Raw genomic sequence first — 21431 nt, 5'->3', positions numbered from 1 at the left:
GTTAATGAGCTTTAGTCAGAGCTTCTTTTCTCGTTAAAACCTGGATTTGTGTTTGAGTTTCCAAGGCAGAGGTAAATTATCAATAAACGGTTACGGTGTGGCCACTTTTACTTTATTCCAGAACTTTTGATTTTCTTGACTATTATATAAATAAATTGACCGATTTGGAGTTTGGCCATATAAGATAAACTTGATTCATTTCTGACATGATTATTAAAGCTTTGAAATGCACAGTTAAAAACTCATCACAAAACCGGTGGAACGCTGACGGACCAACTCCTGCTCATATGCATTATTTGACTGAAAAGAAGTAAATTACTAAAAGAATAAGTGCAACAACAATTATCAATCTAATTGAAATATTTCAATTAAATAGCAGTATGTGGCTATATCGTTTAGTTTAATCCTAATCCAGTGCTAAATGCATTACGACAGTCTGTGAATTATGGTCTATATATGTCTATCTCTATCATGATTCTTTTATCAGTACATTTAAAATACATTTAAAACCAACCCCCTTTTGTGAATTTCATCTGAAAATTTATCGAAGGAAGAAGCTTGTAGAATTGCAGAAATGAAGCAAAGGAGAACAAGTAATGAAATATGTGAGTCACCCAGACATTGGAACAGATCAAAAAAGTCTTCGCAAATAAGTGATTTAAAGAAGTACACGCACTTAACGGAATGAAATGATGTTGACAACATCAAATGAAGAGCCTTTTAAATTTTTGAGAACTTGCACAGAGAAGAGCTGATAAGGTTCGCTAGAAAGGACCAAAAGGAGACGCTGATGTAAGTCTGGTATGTCGACAAGATTTTAGAGACATTTTCTCCAAAGCTCTTAAAAAATAACAGTCAGATATAAAAACGGTTGATAATTTGATATGTTACGAAGTACAAAAGAAGATTCAAACCTGCCAAATTGTGAATGCAAATGTTTTTTTTTCGATGAACTGATCACTAGCGCGTAAAGCAAAATTTGTGTTACCTTTGCCGACTTTTATTAGAGATTGTTTTTTTTTCAAAAAATGGTTCACTTGGCACTTACACTGTTTTTCAATTTTACCCTTCAGTGATTTTAGATAGTTGTTTGTACTGAATTGTATAGGAAAGAAACATGTCAGTCGACACTTACGGAAATACTTCTTTTGCAACTTTGGCTATTGCAAGCTAAAAAATGGTTGTCTTGTGTTGTAAATAATAGCTTGTCGCAGCTACTACTGGACATAAGCTTCTTTTAATCCACGCCATTTATTTCGGCCTGGGACATATTGGGTCCATTTTGAAAATATCCTTTTCAAATCCTCCGTTCTTATAGTTTGCGTTCTCCCTTTGTTAATGCCTTTTTCACTATTATGATGCCATTTTAATCTTCTCTTTGGCACTAACGTTCTTGCACAATGGTCAACCCAGTTTGATCCTAAGTGCGTGTCTCTCTGAATTGTATCCATAACTGTTTCTTCAACGTAGTTTTTCTTATCGCATACGTTTAATAAGGCAATGATACCTTACTATCAGCGGATAACTGAATTTGCATGTGAACGATGTACAAGTTGTTTTTCATTATTAATATGGATTGGAACACAATTTCCATAGAAACTCCATTACAGATGCGTCCTGGTATATGTATGTCAGTGTTTCCATCCGAAACTTTGTCACAATTTTTATTTCTTAAATTCATAGTAGACAAATGTTTGCTTCTATTTACTACTAGAACTATGAGATACACACTGCTGTCTAAGAATGGAAATTGGGACGAACGAAAAACAAAGTTGTAACTTTTATTTTCTTCCCGAATCAAGTGACTAGCAGCGTCATAAAACGAGACTCAAGACTGGTTAATGAATCCCTCCATTTCCAGCAACCATTTTTATCGTTAAAAGCGGCATTTGAGCGTTACAGCATTAGTCTTTTTGCGTAAAATTTGATATCATTTCGCCATTTTATTACGTCTGTTAAATTTTCCAACATTTTATGAAATTTAAATTAGACAGGCATTTGGTAGCGGTAAATTCTGATAAAATCTTTTAATAGTAGGTATAAGAGTTACTCGTTTTATCAAGGAAGCCTTAGCTTTGCAATTAAATTAAATTGCCAACTGAATTTCCTTCTTGCTTGCATTGCTGATCCTAATTTTTTCCCAACCTGTTAACTGAATAATTTTCTTAATTCGAATCCTGTTTCAACGGGTATTCAGTTCTTGATAGAGTTTATCTAAAATTATTCCACTTTGGATTTTCCACTGCATAATTGATCACATGTTGAGAAAGTCGCTTCCCGTTTTGAGCAGCGTGTATAAGTAAATATAACTAAAACTATTCGTTAAGTAATCTCTTCAGAATATTTTTGGGTTTGGTTTGAATTTCACTAGGCATATTACAATGCACAGCTGAAAAGATTGTTAATAAACAGATTGTCCTTTTCATTTGCACCTGCAAAATTGGAATTTTAGCCGTAGCACCAAGTAATCTTATTCTAAAAGGACAAGTGAAAACTCAACAAACTAAGCTGAACAATGAATATCAACTTTTACACTTAAGCTCAACATTTGCGAAATCCAATATGTTAGTTAACTAGTTTTTCAACTGATCACGAAAATTTCCTACGAATTTTGATAAAATATCTAATATAATATATAAGCGAAAACTTATTGCGCGCTACTTAAAATCAATTTATAGTTTTAACATATGATTTTTAATATTTATCCGACGGGTTTCAATGATCTAGTAATGGCTTTTACGATAAATAACTTGAACGTCGTACATAATAAGGAAGAGTTTCCTTCCTAAAGTCGTAAGTTTTCTAGCCTTAATTATTAATAACCAAAACCACCTTTTCTACTTGATAATTTTTTATTATTCTCATGTGCTTACTTTGGGAATTTCCAGATTTATGAATATAAATAACGCTAAAATTTCTGCACATTGAGTTTTACTTTTTTCCTCCAGTTTATTCAAGATCGTGTTAGTTGTCATTTTCTTTTTCTGCGTTATTTCCATACTTACTTGTTGCAACAATTTTTCCAGTCACTCGTCTTGCACAGCATTGAACTTTGGTTTCCAATTTTCTGGTTTTTTTCCTTGAAAAATATTCATGTACTTTAGGAAACTTTCTGACCTTTAGTGAGCAAAACTACCTTTCGACCTTGATAATATTTTATTTTTCCCATTCGCTTACTTTTTCACTGATTTATCAGTACTAGAGAATTTACTAGTTTAGAAACGTAAATAACGTAAAAATTTCTGCACCTTGAGTTTTACTTGTTTTCTTCAGTTTATCAAGACTGTCTTACTTTCTATTTTTTCCATATTTTTCTACTTCTTTCTATACTATTTTTTTTCTACTTTATTCCACACTTACTTCTTGCAGCAATTTTTGTTATCACCCGTCTTGGACAAGAACGAACTATGGTATTCAATTTTCTGGTTTGTATCCTTAAAAATTATTCATCAACATTCATCAAAAAAGTTCAAAGCTCAATATTCTTGATAAATTTTTTTTTTTTTTTCATTTATATTGAGCTTAAAACCAATTAAATACATATACCCATAGCTCAGTGAGTGCATCCATTATATTAGTTTTGCCAATTTTTAACTGTTATTTGAGAGTTGCTTTAATTAACGTTAAAAGCGCACTCAACATAATATTTTATCGTTTACAAGAACTAATCTTCGAATCTGTTATCGGGGTCTGGTAATAAAGGTTTTTTTCTGGCAAAAATTTCTAAAGTTGATAGAATTCTAGAAATGGGCTGAAGAGGTGCAGTTAAACTTTAGAAACAAATTGGGAAAAGTGGTATTTTCAGCTCAAAGGTTGCCATGTGGAGAAGCAGTTTTTACCAATTACATCTAGTGAAATGGAATTGCATCCCAGCGTTATCTCGACAACTTTTTGCAATCCCGTAAATAAAGGTTGTTCACCGCTTCAAAATGTCAACATAAATAGTATTGTTATACTCCAATAACCTTATGTAACAAAGTCCAAAGTGAAGATCCAGACAACTTCAGTCCGAGGATATTTGACTAATAATTGTTATGATGGAAAGGACCGCTTTTCTTAGCCACTGATAATTGTATTTACGTTTAAAAAAATATCAAAATGTTTTGTTATTTTTCTTAAATCTCAGCAGCCTGCAAATCCATATCAAAACATTTTGAGATTCAATTTAAATGGTAGGTTATGGCATTCTTCATTAAACTAGCACCCTTCAACACGAACCACTTATAATATGTGTTTTCGACAACACCGATGTATTTATTCCTTGGAATTAGCAGCTTTAAACGCATGGCAGAACGTTGCGATGCTGATAATAGCTTTGGATTTTATGCAAAAATTAGTATAACATAACAGCTTTATTTTTACTGAAAGTTTCCACAGAAAGTAAACTAATTGCAACTACAATCAATAATAATTAAACAATACTCGAAATATAATAACTTACTGTGTATTTCAACCAGTATATTCCACAATTCTACTCAAATATAGTACAAACTTTATAACGCTATATCTAAAGTAAACAGCTGTAGACGAATATGTGTCCCTTGACATATTTGACTAGAAAAGTTATTTCCATTAAGGTAATTGTCTATAAATTGTTGATACTAATCGGTATAAGGACAATAAACACATAAATAATGATTTGTTGAACGGAAGCTCTCGACGATGTTTGAGTAACTGAAACAAAATTAATTATTAGTAAAGGCGGAAAATTAATATATGGTACTTTGAGTTAACAAAACTGATATGCAGAAGTTTCCAATCGAATTGTTCAATCTGTTAATTGAACAATATCGGCATGAGTAATTTCGCTATACGGCAATGTTTCAGAGATAATATTTATTGTTATAATGCAAGTCGCTAGGATTTATGATATGGCATAACATAACACTTATTTTCCTTCATACATTTTAACTTGAGAATACCCTACTGTAATAACACCATGGTATTATTCGATGCTCTCTTCTGATCGATATATTGCGTCAAAAGCAGTTCATCTGAAACTAGACTTTGGAAATTCAATTAGACACGCATTAAAAAAATAGTTCTGCAGGTTTTGATGCGTTAAGAATAATTGTTATTGCAACACACAATAAAAAGACAATATATGCTGTAGCCGATACGAAAATAGTACTTTTTAACTACTATTGCTACGAAAAAATATATTCAAAATCAATCATACGAGTGGGTAAATTTTTTGTTTATTTTAATGTCTATATTATGCCTTAAATGGTAGCGATGCGGAATGAAAGTATCTCTTAAATTCCCCAAAAAACTTAAAACCTTAGCAACCATGGTCTTTAAAAATTGGGGATGTCGTTGATAAATATCATATTTTATAATCGTTTAATAAAAGTGGTTTTCGGCTTTGCGTCGATAATAAACTTACTGAGAAAAGTTTTTTTGCCCGAACTCTAGATTCTATTCCTGATGTTAATGCAAAGATCTTTTGTAGCATTAGAATATACCGTGGCAATCTCGAATATCAAAAGCGTCTCATATAATTTGGACAGCCGCTAATAAAATTAATTAGTCACCCGTGCTCAAATGGTGTGGGTGTAAAAATACCCTCAAGGAATTGAAGGAAATGGGTCTACAATTTAGTAGTAAATTCATCAACACAGCATAATATAATGAACAGAACCACTCAATTGTAATAAATCTATGTATAAGATGTACGACTAAAACCGCTTTAAGAAATGTGGTATTTTTAATTATGCGAAAATGTTTTGTAAACTGATTTTTTTTGCATTTTTTTTTTAATCCGTAGGTTTTCTTTGTTATTCTCCGTTGTCAGTTACATATTTTTACGCCAGATATTCATTGAATGCGACCAAGCCAAACCAATCTACTTAAAGTTTAAATTTATGGACAAGGTGTTGACCGCAATTTTAAAGATATCGAGGTGAAACGTGGAACACAGCTACAGTTTGACCACAACGACTGGCCGAATGGCGGGGTATCCAACAGCACCAGGGCTTTGCCCTCACAAGAGCTCCCGAAATATTCGCAACTTTGGATACGATTCTTATTGAATATTTCTAGTTATGTTATAAAAGAGATCTCTTTTCTACGTGCGTAATTTATAAACGGAATATTTTCAAATCACTTTTGTATCTGTCGAACTGTGCTCACCAACGGAACTGCTCAAAATATTGGCTGAACCGTATACACCATTTCTTTAGCCTTTCTGGAGCATTGTCTTGCACCAATTGAGTGTCATCAAATCAGAAAAACACCGAAAACTGATACCTCGGAAATCGGTAGAAAATATTTCGTTATTCCTAATGCTTGACGATACATCTCCAATCCAGCGCTTCCCTTGGCATTGAGTCAAATTTTTCGCTTCCACAAGAATCAATTCATATATGATGAATTATTGAACATTTTCACTCACACCACGGATACGACTAAAACCATCAGATAAGCATTAGGGCCTTTTCGGGAGAGGGCTTTTGGAAATATTTTCACAAATTGGGCTTCAAACCTTGATAAAATATTTGATTAATCATGATGAACTTTTAGGTGGAACGATTTGGGAACTCTTTTAAAAAATACGCCCCAGTAATAAAGTTAGAAATACACAAAAACAGATTCTATAAAGGGAGAGATATTCCCAAAATGATCAACTTTTTGGACGGTTATATAATATTTCTAACATTTTGACCTATTTAGCAAAAGTAACTAATTCCATATAAACATTAATAAAACTTAAATATTAATTAAAACTTATTACTGCTGATCCTGATGGATTCAGATGGATCACTCTGTAGACATAAACCTATCGTGCTTTGCTGCAATTTAATTAATGGAATTTTTCAATAAACCGTGACCTAACTTTGTAAATAATGCGACTGGTGTGAATAGAATAGTTGAAATATGCTTGTCGATAAATCAACAGTGAGCACATCCCAAAGAGTTAATTGTATCCAAATATTGTGACTTTGCCAAGAACGCTGTTACAGTTAGTTTAGTTTGGGTCAATTTTCATTAACTTCGGATAAGTTACTGTTATCCACAGGCACTTCGATTTCCTGCCAGAAAGTTTATAGAGACATGCCGTAATTAAATCTTGGACTTGTGCGAAGTACACACACCTTTACTATGACAATGCAATTTCAAGCATTACTTCACGCTCCTCTAGTTTACTTGCGGCCATTTGTTGCAACGTTTTGTATTATTACGAGTAATATTAGTTCAGTTCTAGTGTCTAACAAGAAATTGTGAATAACACGTTTAGGATGTTTGCTTAATTCTCTACCAAATTCGAAAGCTCGAAGTTTTATATAACTAACAACAAAAAATAACAAAATAATATAATTGCCTTTTGGGTGAAAATATTAAAAATAATGCTGATTTGTTAATAACTATTTGTATTTTTGTTACCCCTACTAGAAACAATTTATTTTTTTTCTGCTGCTATGTGAAAAAAAATATACAAATTAGTTTCTGTGTTTGCAAATGTATTGTATTGTTGCTTAAAAACAATATTTGACTTAATCAAATTATTCCGTACATTTGATAAACCGATAGGGTTTACTGTTTTTCGTGTGGAGCGAAGTTGATTAATAGATGGATCAGAGGAGGCATTCATGCACTGATAAGTTGGCCACCAAGATCACCAGATTTAACAACGCATGTTAACGATTTAAATTTTAAGGCCGCAGATTATTCTAAAAACAAGCACGACACGATGTCAAAAGTACATCGTACTTTCTTGAAAAGACACAATTTATGCCTCCGGGATTAAAATAATGCAATTAGTTCAGTTACTCAGAATTAAAACTTTTCCATATCGTTTTTTGGATCTGAATAATTAAAAATCAGAAATTCAAAGTATCGTAATTATTTGTACGGGATCTAAAGGCCATGTAAAAATTTTACAATAGCCAAAAAAGTTTTAAAGCTAGAAGAAAGAAGAAAATAAGCTAGTAGGACAAAAAAATTAAAATTATTTGTACAGAGTGTAACAAAAATACGGACGTTTATTAACGAACCAGGCGTTATTTTCAATATTTTCTCGCATTAAAAAAGGATCAAATTTGCGTCAAAACACGTTAATTTATGTAGTTCAGTTGATTCGAAACTTACTGAAATTTGCTAATGGCGATAGAAATTATTTGGGAAAAACTATATTAATGTAAAAGTTTGGCGCCCTGTAACGGTAAAATGAAAGAACCTTTAAATATGGGTAAGCTTGCCTAGATCGCCTTATTTGCGGACAGGAAATTTGTATTTAAGCATTGTACAGTCATTTCAGGGACACCCCGTATATGTAAGTATATTCCTCATGAAACAACCTATAATTCTGCACATTATTTACCATTGGCGCCTGACATGAAACAACATACTAGGAGTTGCAGAGCAAAAGATATACTAACATTATACATTTTCAATAATCGAGAAAGGCAACCTTTTAAATAGACTTATTTTCCCAATTATTGTTAAAAACATGTTTATAGCCACTAATTTGTTAAAGAGCTAAATAACATGCCACCCAAAATCCAAGCATTTGAACACATTTTAGCATTGATTGAGCTCTCCATAGAGAAAAACAATTTTCTGAAAGAAAGTTCACCATTTCTGCGTCTTCGCTAAGTTTTAATTAAAGCCACTACGACGTGAAAATATTGGAAGATATTATATTCGCTTACTCAAGAGGAAAATTAGTGACACCGCCAAGTGGGGTGGTAACACCTGCCCTTTTCCGAACTCGTGAAACTGAGAAGAGTTATACCGTGTTTGAAAACGCAAGAGATAAAAAAAATAATCGGCTTTTCCGCACCGCCGCCTGTGCAGCTGAAGTCGAATGGTCCGATTCAATTTCGATTTGAATATAGATACGTTGGTAATTTGAAGACACCGATTGATTGATATTGTTAACGTTGCTGCCGAAAAAACGTTTGAAAGCAGAAATGAAATATTTTTTGGAGATTAGCTTTACCAAATAAAAAAGAATAAGAACCGTGTTTAAATTGAATATGATATGTTCAGTTTAATTAGGTGGGATCGTACTATCAGGGAAAAAATTGAATGATAGTTTTAGGGCCTCTTTCGGAATAAGAACCAATAGCGTCGCAAAATAATCAAATACAAATTCTCGTATAGCTCATTTATTTGAAGCAGAACTGAAACGAAATTAATTGTTACTACTTGTTTGACATATGCTTGCTATCAATTACTCATTCGAAACCTATAGTTCCAATGTTTTATTCTTAGTTCTGCAAATCAATAGTTTCATCAACAATTAATAATCAGCACAAATAGTAAGTAACAATAATAAAATATAACACTTTAAATATTTAGTTTACAAACCCCCATAATTCGGTTGTGCTATAATTTTTTCTTCTGTTTTACTAATAAAAATCATTTATTTTCACAATTCCGTCCAAATAATTGTGTTGTAAGTCTTTGCACAAAAGTTCAAGGGGCGAAATCGGGTCGAATTTGTGACTTGTGAAGCTAATTGATACGCTGCAAGAAGCTTAATTTGAACATCAGTAATAGATTATGTTTTCAATATATTTGGGTATACGATAATAAGGGCACACGGGGTATCAGGAGTAGTTACTTCTATGGGAAATCGCACTGTTTAGTCAAATTAAGGACATTTGCCCGATATAACTAGAGTTGCAATGTAAGACTCGAAAATCAAATAATTTTCCTGGAAATGATGGAAGTTTACGGGTAGGAAAATCAAGTAATTTAGGATCTGATGCTGACGACTTGAGCAGTATTTATAGTAACATAACAGTTGTTTAACAAAACGGTTTTCTATAGAGCAAACTGAGTGTTTAGAACAAATATAGCAAAAAAGGTTGATTTGACTGTATTAAACTGTTGCTTTTTATAGTTGTTTTTCATAAAGCCGCGATAAAGGAAATAAATTATATTCCGAAAGCTTGGTGCATCTACGTTGAAATTTCCATTTTAGCCCTTCTTCTCTATCAAATTTATATCCACTGTGGTGCAACCAAGACAGGGGGAAGATTATGCAAAACTAGAGTGTAATTTTGAAATTTTTTTTTGCCATATAACAGACAGTTCGAGTTTTTCATAATGATTACTGACGTAATTTTTTTAAATTGATCCTATCCCGTGTTATTGTGAACGAAGCTTTTTAGTAGGCTTCCAGGAAATACGAAATTGTCAATACTTTGAACCACAAGTTCCCGAGTAAATCGGTTGCAAATTCAAATGTTTAAAGAGTCTAGAGGCAATAACATTGCTTGCGAAACTCGAAGAAAATACATACTACTCGTGCTTGCGACACGTCAGGAATAAATTGTATTTTACGACTGCCTAAAAACCCGAAAGAGCCACCAGATTTCGTTTTATAAAAAAAAAATTACTGCATAATATTAGAAACTTGTTCAATAATTATTAACTTGCGCCTAGTTGGAGCGAAAGAAGCTGATTCTTAATTATTTTCAATAATTATAAAATCAAAGTAATAAATTCAATTTACTTATTAATAATTGACAGGTACCTTTATAGGTACCTGTCTTTGATGTTTGTTACATAAAAGCTTTAGGAAAACTGAAATTTATAGTAATATACTGGGCGGCCCATTTGAAACAAGCGACTTATGACGAGAAGTATAACCGGAAGTCACACTTTTTTTAAATATTCTCGATATATTGTATGTATTGAATTTTGCGGATAGCAGCCAATATTTGTCGGACACTCTCTACAACGCACTGGTCAAATAATTAATGGCGGTTTTCTGTGGTAAAAATATTACGATTTGGAACAACCTAGTTTGAAAAAAACTGAACAATTCGTAGAGTCAAACTATTTTTTAATGTTGTTTTTCAGTCAGTCACAAAAACATGCAAATGATTCGCTTCTGAATCAAGTTAATTCCGATTCTGTTAAGTAACACCCAAATACCTGGCTTCAAATGTTTTTAAACAAAAAGGTATACACAGTTGGTCTCCTCGGATAAACCGTTTTCCAAACATCTTCAATTTAAATATTCGATGCAATGCATTTCTTCTTAGACGTAAATATAAATCTACGTAAAAAATATTCATTTAGTATGCTGTAATGCTTTTTAATTAATTTGACTCTGCACAGTGATCCTGATGTTTTATCACACAAATTAAATGAAAATTTGTATTTGCATTTGCTACAAAATAATAACCTTAATTTTTTGGAAAACAAACTTCCAAACATAAGAAATTATATTTACTGATGAAGGCAGTAGCTCCAGCTCATTTCCCATTGAAAGTGAAGAATTAGTTAAATGTATATTTCTCGAATCGTTGGGTTGGTAATAGCCAACACGAAGTCCTATTTCCAGTACCCTAGATTTTTCTTTATGAGGATGCCTGAAGTATTTAGTGTCAGACGAAACTATAGATACCCGAGACAAATTATTATTAAAAATTCAAAACACTTAAACAGAAACGTCTATTTTTTAAATTCGAAAAACGTTTGATTAAATATATATATAATAGTTACTGAATATTTAGAAAAAAATTTGTCAAAATATGATCAGTTCTTTTTTAGTGTTATTAAGTTTATTTATTGTTCTGTGCATAAATTTGGTAATGTTCATCAAATAATTATTTTGCTCTTTATTCCATCCATAAATCTCATCTAAGCCTTTTTCCATGAATGCATCGCTCCGAATTGTATGTACTTGCATTGCAGTTGTGCCAAAAACCGTTGAATTTAGGGGTACCAACGAGGAATAACTTTTTTCTTTATAATATACTGGAAAATATTTATTCGTATGTTTCAGACAGAAGTTAGGGCGATTGTAAAGCGAAGCATTTGCTGCAGGCTGCAGGTGTCGCCTTCCAAAAGCCGCCTTAAAGCTGAGCACATAATCAAATTTGTAACCATCGAAAACACTTGAAAATCTGATTAGACAATTTAGAAAAGTAACTTTGACTCTGTTTATTTCTACTTCTCTTCACTTCTGTCATCGGAAATTATTTATTTTGCATTTAAGGCAAGTTGTACAATAAGGGAAATGGTACTATTTTCCCCAGAAATTCGGCGGTATATTTTGTATCATACTTACTGGTTCCTTTCCTCATACAAGAGAGTCTCTCTTTGCTTATATAAAGTGGGTCTTGTATGAATACTAAAACAGATAGTCGTTTAAACGTCCCCATAACTTTATGTCCACTTAAATCACGCCATGGAATAACGCTCGACCATTCGGGCGTTGCTTATGAACACGTTTCAAAATCGCCGTTATACCCACGTGACACTCTACAAGGAAAGAACTGAATTGTGTTTTGACTAAATGACTGAATTGAACCTAATAACTTTGAACGAGTAGGTAAATAGTTGTCGAAGTTCATCCATATATATATTATTAATAAGTGCAAAACCTCCAACAATCATCCAATGCGTCATTCTGAAATGCATCACAGAATCAAATAATTGAGAATGGGTGCTTAGCTCGTCTGCATTACTAACACCAGGTGGTTGGCACCATAGGGAGGGTGTTAAAAACGCACATTAATCACCATCTTCAAACCCAGAAAATGCAATTGAAAGAGCCTTACTACAAAAAAAATTGATGATTCATCATCTGGGGTCTACAAGATTTGATGAAACTGCGCCTAGTGGATTCAAACGGAGAGTCAGCACCAACACTACCGAACCCAAAAGAAGCTGGGATTGGGACAGACGAACAATATGATGTGGCGAAACTCATACATCATCACATCACCTCGGCCCAATCTTCTCCATACATATATCGGCGACACCAGTTGATATGTCCAGTTGAGATATCAGTCTTTCTAGAGAACCACGGAAAGCAATTTCAACCGTTACCTGACTGCATTCAACTATGGTCAACACAGAAGAACAACTTATAAGCCAATATAATGTTTCAACTGATATTTGACCGGCCCTAAAAGCCTGCAAAGTCTTATTAAATCTTATTCAGATCATTAAGAGTTTCTAACAGTTTTAGCGCTTCTGCGGCCTTATTTACTAAACCTTGATAAGTTTGAAAGAGTATTTCTCTTAATACTTAATCTGCTTGGGATGTGTTCTGATTTGTTCTCTTGATACTTCGCTGATCAGAAATTGATTTTAAAAGTTTAATCAGCCTGCGCTACTTTACTCAAGATATTAATGGCTTGCCTCCAATTGCTCAAATAACACATTTGCATTGTGCTAAACTCGAAACTAACAGTATTAAGGAAGTGTGCATTTTCTCTGGCAATTTGGTTCATCTTTTACCAGGCTCACCCGCTGAGAATTCTTGATTAGTTTGAAAATAAGGACTTAAGTACGATATCAAGTAAGTTATGTAAAGTTCTTAGCTAGCTAAAACTAAACTTCGTGATTGAGCATTTTCAGTTGGATACTATTACAAGATGACTCGCACTAACAGATAAGAAAAATATTATTTTGTCTATGATTGAGACCATGTCCATTTTACTTAAAGGTAGCAAAATTAAATATTTTATTCAAATTAGAACCAGTCCGACTGGATGAAAATCAAATATTGCTTCATACCTAACGGACATTGACCTTTTAACTTCAAACTTTGAAATGTTCTTTCTTAATTTTACACATTATTAGTTATGAAAAATGTTAAACTGATAACAAATAAATTTAAGAAAAAAATTAAATTGAATAAGTGCTAGATCTCGTCAGAGCTTCGGACTTAAACAGATGTAAAGTTTTCCTCTATATGCCCTCTTTTTTCTTCTATATGCCCAGCTTTTGCAAATCGGGAAATCAACAAAAAATTATACCAATTAACACAGAAAAACGGGATTAACTACTAATTATCGGGTGGAGAGTATATTTGAGCTTGAGGGTGAAAAGAGAAGCAGGCTTAAGAACTTGAGCGTTTGATCATGTCCTTTGTGAGGAGTCTAAAGAGAGTATAAAGTCGCTGGATTAAAAGTGGTGCAGCGGCAATAGTCAAAGAGGAGACTTGATTTACTCGAATAAAGTTTACTGGTTTAAAATTGAAAATTCAAACTTATCTAAAATTCAAACATTTTCACATACTTTTTTGGAAGAACAACATCCTCATCTATTTCTACTTAAACTATCGTAAATGCATTTACGATAGTTGCTTAGATTATTCGATTAGTCAGTAGCTATATTTTGACTTTGCTCATTAAGTAAAACCAACTTTTCGAAAACAATCCAACAGATCCTTGTTTTGCTGTTTTTTAAATTGAATTTTGATTCCACGATATAAATTTCCATCCCATTCACTGTTCTGGAGAAATTTAACATAATAAAATTTTGACTAGATCCCAATCAGCTTCAAAATGAGTTGTAACTAGTTGCATGTACTGAACTTTCGCCATTTTCAAATTCTCTAAAATTTCTCGGTGTGCGAATAAAGCAGCATAAAACTTGTTGGGGAAGAATTGCTTATTCAAGAATTTGGAACGCGTTGTTTTGATATTCGACTCTCCTCCTTTGTAATTGAAATGCTTATTAAAACTTGATACAACCGTGTGGAAGTACAATATCAAAAGTTTCAGCTGTACAAGTAAAGTTTGTGAGACAGTAGAAAACAGATCCGCTTATTAGAGCTTCGTCCCAATATATAAAATCTCCAAGTTTGCAGCTTATTTAAATGATGATGAGATGCTCATAAATCAATATTTTCATTTTCAATCGAGGTACAGATATGAGAATTTAATTTAATAAATGGTAAATTTGGGAAAGCGTAAATAAAATTAAAACTAGAACGCTAGCGAGATTTAACTAAGTTGCATAGCATGGATTAAATCAGTTAATTAATAAATGTCAAGTTATCAAATAAATGTAACTTAAAATTAACGTTACAAATTAAATTGAAATTAAGAGTTCAAAACATTAACTTCCTCACTTTTTATAAAGTGCTCCAGAGTTGCTTAATCCCATTTTACTCTTGAATGATTGCTGACAGGCAGTCTTTCATAAAAGAATTCGCCGTCCATTTTATAGGAAAATCAATAATACAATCTGCAATAAGTTGAGAAACTTTGAGGTAACAAAATTTTTACGACGAAAATTTTATTAAAACTTGTATTAAATTTCGGGTAATATTTCAGAGAACTTTCTCTGCGTTTTCGTCTGATAAACTTTCGAAAAATTACGCAATAAAAATGAACTTACCTCGAGCTGGAATGGGATCCTTAACGTTGGTAAAAGTGATGTCGGTATCTTGCTGATATAAATCTCCCATTTGAGCCACGCACTTCAGAGTTAATCGGCCGTTGTGGAAATCATTTGGAGAGAGGACCAGCTCCAAAAAAGATTCCGTTCGAATTAGATCTCTATCCGGAATCTTTTTGGTTACAGATTTATCAAACACCTAGAACAATGACAAATAGACCAATTAGAAGATTTCGATACATTTTTTGCATACGAATAAAGCTTTCAGTACTTAAAGTACAGGGTTGAAAACCACTAAGGATGAAAATGAAAGCTATTTTAAAGTATATCATTGCGTACCTCTCGGTCAAAAACAATTACAATTATATTTCACTCGTCAGCTCAAAGAGTATACTAGAACACTAGTAGTTCTAACTTTAGTAGGTATTGGCTTATAAAATAAATTTTAAAATATTATTATTGCTTTCACATGTGTGTGGTTTAACAAGAAATTCAAGAAACGAATGAGGATTTTATACCCGCATACCTTTAAACACTTCTTAGCAAAATTAAAAACTTTATCCTGCGCTAACAATTAGTGAAATTATTATGATAGGAATATTTTGTGCCCATAAACAGTATTCTATTTTGCCGGGTTTTAAAACTGGAAAGGGACACATCTGCTGTAGCTCTTCACATACAAAGTAGTTTAACTCCTGTTGAAATCCCAAACAAACGACTGACCCAAATCATAGGTTTACTATTGCTAGTAAACTACCCCCCAATTTTCGAAACCGTCACAACGAACCATTAAGTGTGCTGAGTTGTGTGAACACTAGATTATTTATTCTGAATAAGTACTTAAATAGAAATGGTAATGAGACACTCAATAATGACAGATATTTCCTAAAAACTAATTTTAATCGCACATATCAAGTACAAAACCAGTTCATGTGTTTACTTGCTTTAAACTGTTGGATGCAATAACTCACTTCACATTTGCTAAACGTGCAAGACAAGCATTTTAGAAAATACCATCAACAAAACCGAAAAATTAATATCAGATAATTTACAATGCCTGTATCGGAGACTTTCTGTGTGATACTTTATCAATGATTTATCGCATGTTTCTTGAGACTGTTTTCGTTCGTATCGTCAATCCAAACAGCTAGTGCAGTCGATATAACGAAAATTTATAGGAGTGTGCCTGATGTCTATAACCCATAAAATTTACGAGTGGAAGTCTAGCGGGGAGGCATGAGTGGTAATTACTTTTTCAGTTTTCAGGAACATTTTCTCATTCTCTCTCTCTCAGGAACTCATTCTTTTTCCATCGGACGTTGCATTTGCTGGAAAATTTAACTGTTTTCCAATATTTTATTTTCATACTTTCTTAATATGTTACGGGATGCTTCAATAAGTAAATACATCAGCGAAATAATTTATGGAAATATTATGTTAAAGTAAGTAGCCGTTTCAAAATTTGTTGAAACCTCGTTATCCAATCTTACTTTATTTTGCCATTAGCAGGTTTGGTGCAATATTTATAAAGCTTTTTACAATTTATTATAGCATAGATAATGTTTTTATTTGTGACTAACTAAACTAAACACGGAACATAACACTTTACCGCATACCAAAAAATACACAAATAATTATTAATGATCATGTTAATGTGCTAGAAATGAAGCATACATTGGTAGTGTGGCTAAGATACCAAAAAAATCATTGTTTAAAGCTATGAGTTTATTTTACCATTAGAGATCATTATTAAAGTTATGAAATAAGAATTATGTGTGGACGAGTGTCCTTTATGCGAATTCGTATGTATAAATTGGATCATTCGCTCCTTTCGCATTCAAAGGCCTTAAGGTTCCAGTTCACTTGGCCAAAACTACCATAAATAACCATTCATTTTAAGTGGAGATTTTAGTATTGATTTTTATTCTCATGAAGATGGATTTGACACACGACATTGTAGCAGATAAAAAAAAGTCGAACAGAAGTGGTATTAAGAACTTTACCTTACTAGCGCCTTAACAAGGATAGAGAAATATACATATTTTCAATTAAAAAAATATGTTAAGTTAAAGCATGTCTCGCAAATGTTTCGATTGTACGATTAGTCATAGACCCGGTATCTCAAAATGCTGCTTGATGGCAAATGCAATATTGAGATTTCCAGAACTGACGACTTGGACAAACACACTGATTTTTTTGTATTCTTGTCTAACTCCTTAAATGAATCGGCGCTAATTTTGCATCATCTTGTAGTGAACAATTCATTGAAAATAACCATCAAACATATTTCCTTGTATTTCATATACACTTGCCCCATTTTGCGGCAACTGTATCTTAAGTGTAACTTTGTGATTATTTTCTATAATACGATTATCCAGTACCGACAACGTAAAGTGTTATTACTTACGTGGTTTACCAAAAATGCATATGTTTCTATGACGTATACCTATAGAAATTCCATTTATCAATACTTGCTGCTGGATAAAAGATGATGGAGGCATTTTTCTCGCTTAAGGTAAACCCGTAAAATTAAATTGAAAATGTTACAAACAAGTAGCTCTTCAAAATTCCATCTAGGATATTAAATCTCCTTTTATTTAACGTCATATAAAGTTGAGAAGCGGAAGTCGCTTTGCAGGAAAGGGTGGAAGTCATTTAATTCGGTGGATGGTCAAAGGAAACTTTATCAAGCGGCACACTTGTGTAAGAGTTAATTAATTCGATTTTAGAGTCTCAACACTTTTCAGTAAAGGCAGAAATCATAATGTTGAAACATGACTGCATAGAAGTATTGAACCAACTCAATTTAGCTATTAAATTTCCTAATACCCAGGTGAAGTCGGAAATTTTGGGGCTTTGACCTATCAGAAGCAGAAATGTGCTGATAGCTGGGGTTTGTTTGTTAGCTGAAAATTGAAAACTGCATTGAAGTGGTACCTGTTGTGTCCAAAATAAAAACGGAGTTAGCATTATTAGAATTAGAAAAAGCATTATTCGAGCCTCTCATCGGCCCATTCACAATCAATCATCCCTTCTCACAATATTTAAACATTGTAGCAAAAAATGCAATAACGTTATATAATTTAAATCTAGAATGAAATGTAGCAAGCGTATAAGTATATATTTACTCGCTTAAAGTGAATGTGTTTTCTAAAAATACAATCAACAATTGCAGCAATCACACAACAATTTAAAAAATACAAGCAACAAGACGATTTTATATACTTATACATAATAAGCCTGGGCCTGAATTTTTTATCGCACCGGCGCACTAACTCAGTTCCGCTGCCGGGAAAATGTTGATGACTTTTTTACTTGTTTTTAGAAGGGCTATTTCTCAATAATATTTTTTAAATTTCTTTCAAGTTCTTCAAAGTTCAGATTTTTCCAGTGTTAGCCAAGTTACTCTTTCTTCTATATGCTCAATTTCCTCAGTTTCACTTAAAAATGTTGACAATCGTACGGTATTTTCGCGAAAAAAAGGTGAAATCCTTTTCCAGTGTCGAATTTGGAACTAAAATAAAATAATTTTTTATGAAATACGCGAAAGTTTACTGTAGACTGTAGACCTCTGAAGAGTGTAGAGTTTTTTTTAAATGCGGGTTTTTAGCTTTGACTTAATTTTTTTGCTTTATTTTTTATTCAAAAGCGATCTATTTTGTAGAGTTTCGCTTAAAAGTACTGACGATCTGGAGGTCTGTTACGCGAAACATTACAAGATAAATTTATGGCTTTGTAAAAATTTTACAAAAACGTTTTTTTTTACAAAAAAAGTTTCTATTAATCAATTCTTTCAACCCAAAAATAGCATTATCTTTTAGTTTTACTTAAAATACTAACAATCTTGGGGTATTTTCTGTGAACAATTGTAAGACAATTTTTATTGGAACACTCGCCTCTTTAACCGCTTTGCAGACATTTTTCGAAAACTTTTTGCMGCTTCGAATTATGGACAAAACCATAATAATTAGTTCTGGGTCTTTTTCGAAACATTTTTCCCGAATTGAAAAAGCGAAAGTTTAGAATCATTTATTTGGAAAACTGTTAAAAAATGGGGAGGTCAATATTTCTAAACAATATTGTCTAAACAGAAAACCGCGTTTTTACTAACGTTTTACCGTAAAATACTGGCAAACTGAACCTTTTATGCAAAAAAATTAGCAGATCGATTTTACAAGAGAACTCGTCGACTTTCTTTTGACTCAGTTGTGTTGTTAGGAAAATCTAGATTACTTTTTTAGTTGTCTGAACAAAGTAGTAAAACGTTACTAAGAAAAAATGTTGGAAACCTTTTTTTTAGGTGTGAAAATTCCAGTCTCGGGCTCGTAACCCTTTAATAAATGACTCATAACTCATTAACCGATGAGTTATGAGTTAAAGTTATAAATGGTAAATTTATTTACCTACTATTAAAAACGTTCTTCTTTACTATCAATAATTAAATAAAAAATTAGTGAATTCGAATTGAATTTCCTGTTTTAACAGGAAATTTAATGGCTTTTCTTATTAATCTGTTTTTACGCCTTAAATGTTACGCTTCATATTTCTGAAAGGTCTGGTTGCCATTTTAACGTATGTAATAGATTTTTCCAGTAGAGCCTCAATTATTAAGACGCATTAAATCGCGTTATTCCTCTCTTAATATAAAGGCACCGACTACGTTGTGTCTGACGGCAATATGCACTGCTAGCAAAATGTTGTGTTAAAAATATTAATTATTTGAAGTTTTGTTGAGCCATATTATGCATACGACGGATGTTAAATTGAACACAATCCATTTTTTTTTCTTTGAGACTTTTATTAGGTAGCTGAATTTTTGGTATTCGTTTAACCACCCTAATTTATTTTCATGTTTCTGTTTTCCTTCAAAAGATTGAAGATCATTTTCAGAGCCCTCCGGTTCTGTACTAAACAAACTTAATTAATACTTCTATTTTGCCATCGCCATAAAATCACGTGAACCAATTAAATAGGTGAAACCCTTAAAATATGCAAAACTATGCGTATGTGCAGTTCTGCAACAAATAGTTTTAATTTCAAATTATGTATCGGGGTATTACTGAATAAGTTTTGTGTGGACATGCACTAATCGAATTTTAGTCTAATTTGGGATACTTATTTATTGCACAATGGATAATATTAGCTGCAAATTTGGCAGTGAAGATTTAATTAGTGCCAGATCAAAAATTATTATAGGTCTATATTGCAATATGCATGTGCCTATTGTTCTAAATAATATCGCTCTCTATATCAAATAATGAGTATTAGCATTGGGTTCACATGCAATGATTTAGGGGAGCTTAGTTTATATGTGTGTAATTTGAATATAAACTAACTAAACTTTTAGCTGTCACGGTTTAGTATGAATTTTTGGGCGAATAAAGGCACAAAGGAATTATTAAAACGGGGTACGTGGGATTTATTACTTATCTTTCTTTCGTGGGCATGAAAACCGCAGCCACCCACGTCAACGCTTAAATGGTATACAAGAAGAAACCCAAACGCTATAGAATCAGTTTAGATAGGGCCGATGTGTAATTACACAAATCAAAGGAATTTAAGGTAATGTTTCTGCTAGAAGAAACCGTAAACTACCTTAAATAATTATGGAATCTCAGTCGTGTGGCGGTATAAAATGTTTCCGCCTTAATTCTGTTCCTTTGAATGTGGCAGCAAGAGATGCAAGCGTCCAGTTATTTTTTTAAAACTTTTCAACTTTTTCTTAAAATTATAATTTAGTTGAATCCACATTTGTTTGGACAGAGTTTAGCAGGGAACCCGATATGTAACATTAAAAACTGTAAGAGTTTATTAATTAATTCCAAATAGTCATACCTAGATAGAAGCAGAAATAAACATCTTATTAGACATCGTTCACTTCGTTTGTCTCATCAGAGGGGGCAATCCAGCACAGGAGAGTTAATTGGAATAAATTGTTGGAAATAATTGAGCAGTTACGAGAAAAACAAATGGTCACAGCCAGCGTTTTGTCGCTTTGTTTTTACAGCTCAATCGATTTACCGACTTAAAAGGTTTTAGAAACCATTGTGTGTTGTTTATTGATATCCCATTAAAAGTGAACGAATAAAATTGAAGCAGCAATTGATTTCTGTCACTCGATATGGTATTGGCACGTTTTCGATACGCACTTTTTTAAACTGGAGGAGACTGTGCCATTAACTCAACCAATTTACTTTTATTAAGGCAGTGCTATCAAGCAGTGAATTGATCAAAATTTCTGAATTAAACTCATTGGCAGTAGTGTTGAGACAGACAATAAAATCATATTATTCGTATTGGTCAATACTGCTTTAACATATTATTATCTGCAT

The 21431-nt window shown here is 32.6% G+C and overlaps 1 protein-coding gene across 1 annotated transcript in view; it reads right to left on the bottom strand.

Annotated features, from left to right (window-relative positions):
* Positions 1 to 4337: 4337 nt before the first annotated feature.
* Positions 4338 to 21431, bottom strand: part of LOC125503275 — a gene marked incomplete at its 5' end in the record, with an annotated part of 30416 nt that continues 13322 nt past the window's right edge. The window contains 2 exon segments of the mRNA XM_048663340.1: positions 4338 to 4674; positions 15100 to 15298. Of these exon segments, the coding sequence (XP_048519297.1) occupies positions 4586 to 4674; positions 15100 to 15298 (288 nt within the window).

This window comes from Dendroctonus ponderosae, unplaced genomic scaffold, assembly GCF_020466585.1.
Source record: "Dendroctonus ponderosae isolate FM_Combo_2020 unplaced genomic scaffold, Dpon_F_20191213v2 Dpon_F_20191213_163, whole genome shotgun sequence".
Classification (NCBI taxonomy): domain Eukaryota; kingdom Metazoa; phylum Arthropoda; class Insecta; order Coleoptera; family Curculionidae; genus Dendroctonus; species Dendroctonus ponderosae.
Note: the sequence above shows the minus strand (reverse complement) of the source record. Positions and strands in the feature narration are given on the sequence as shown.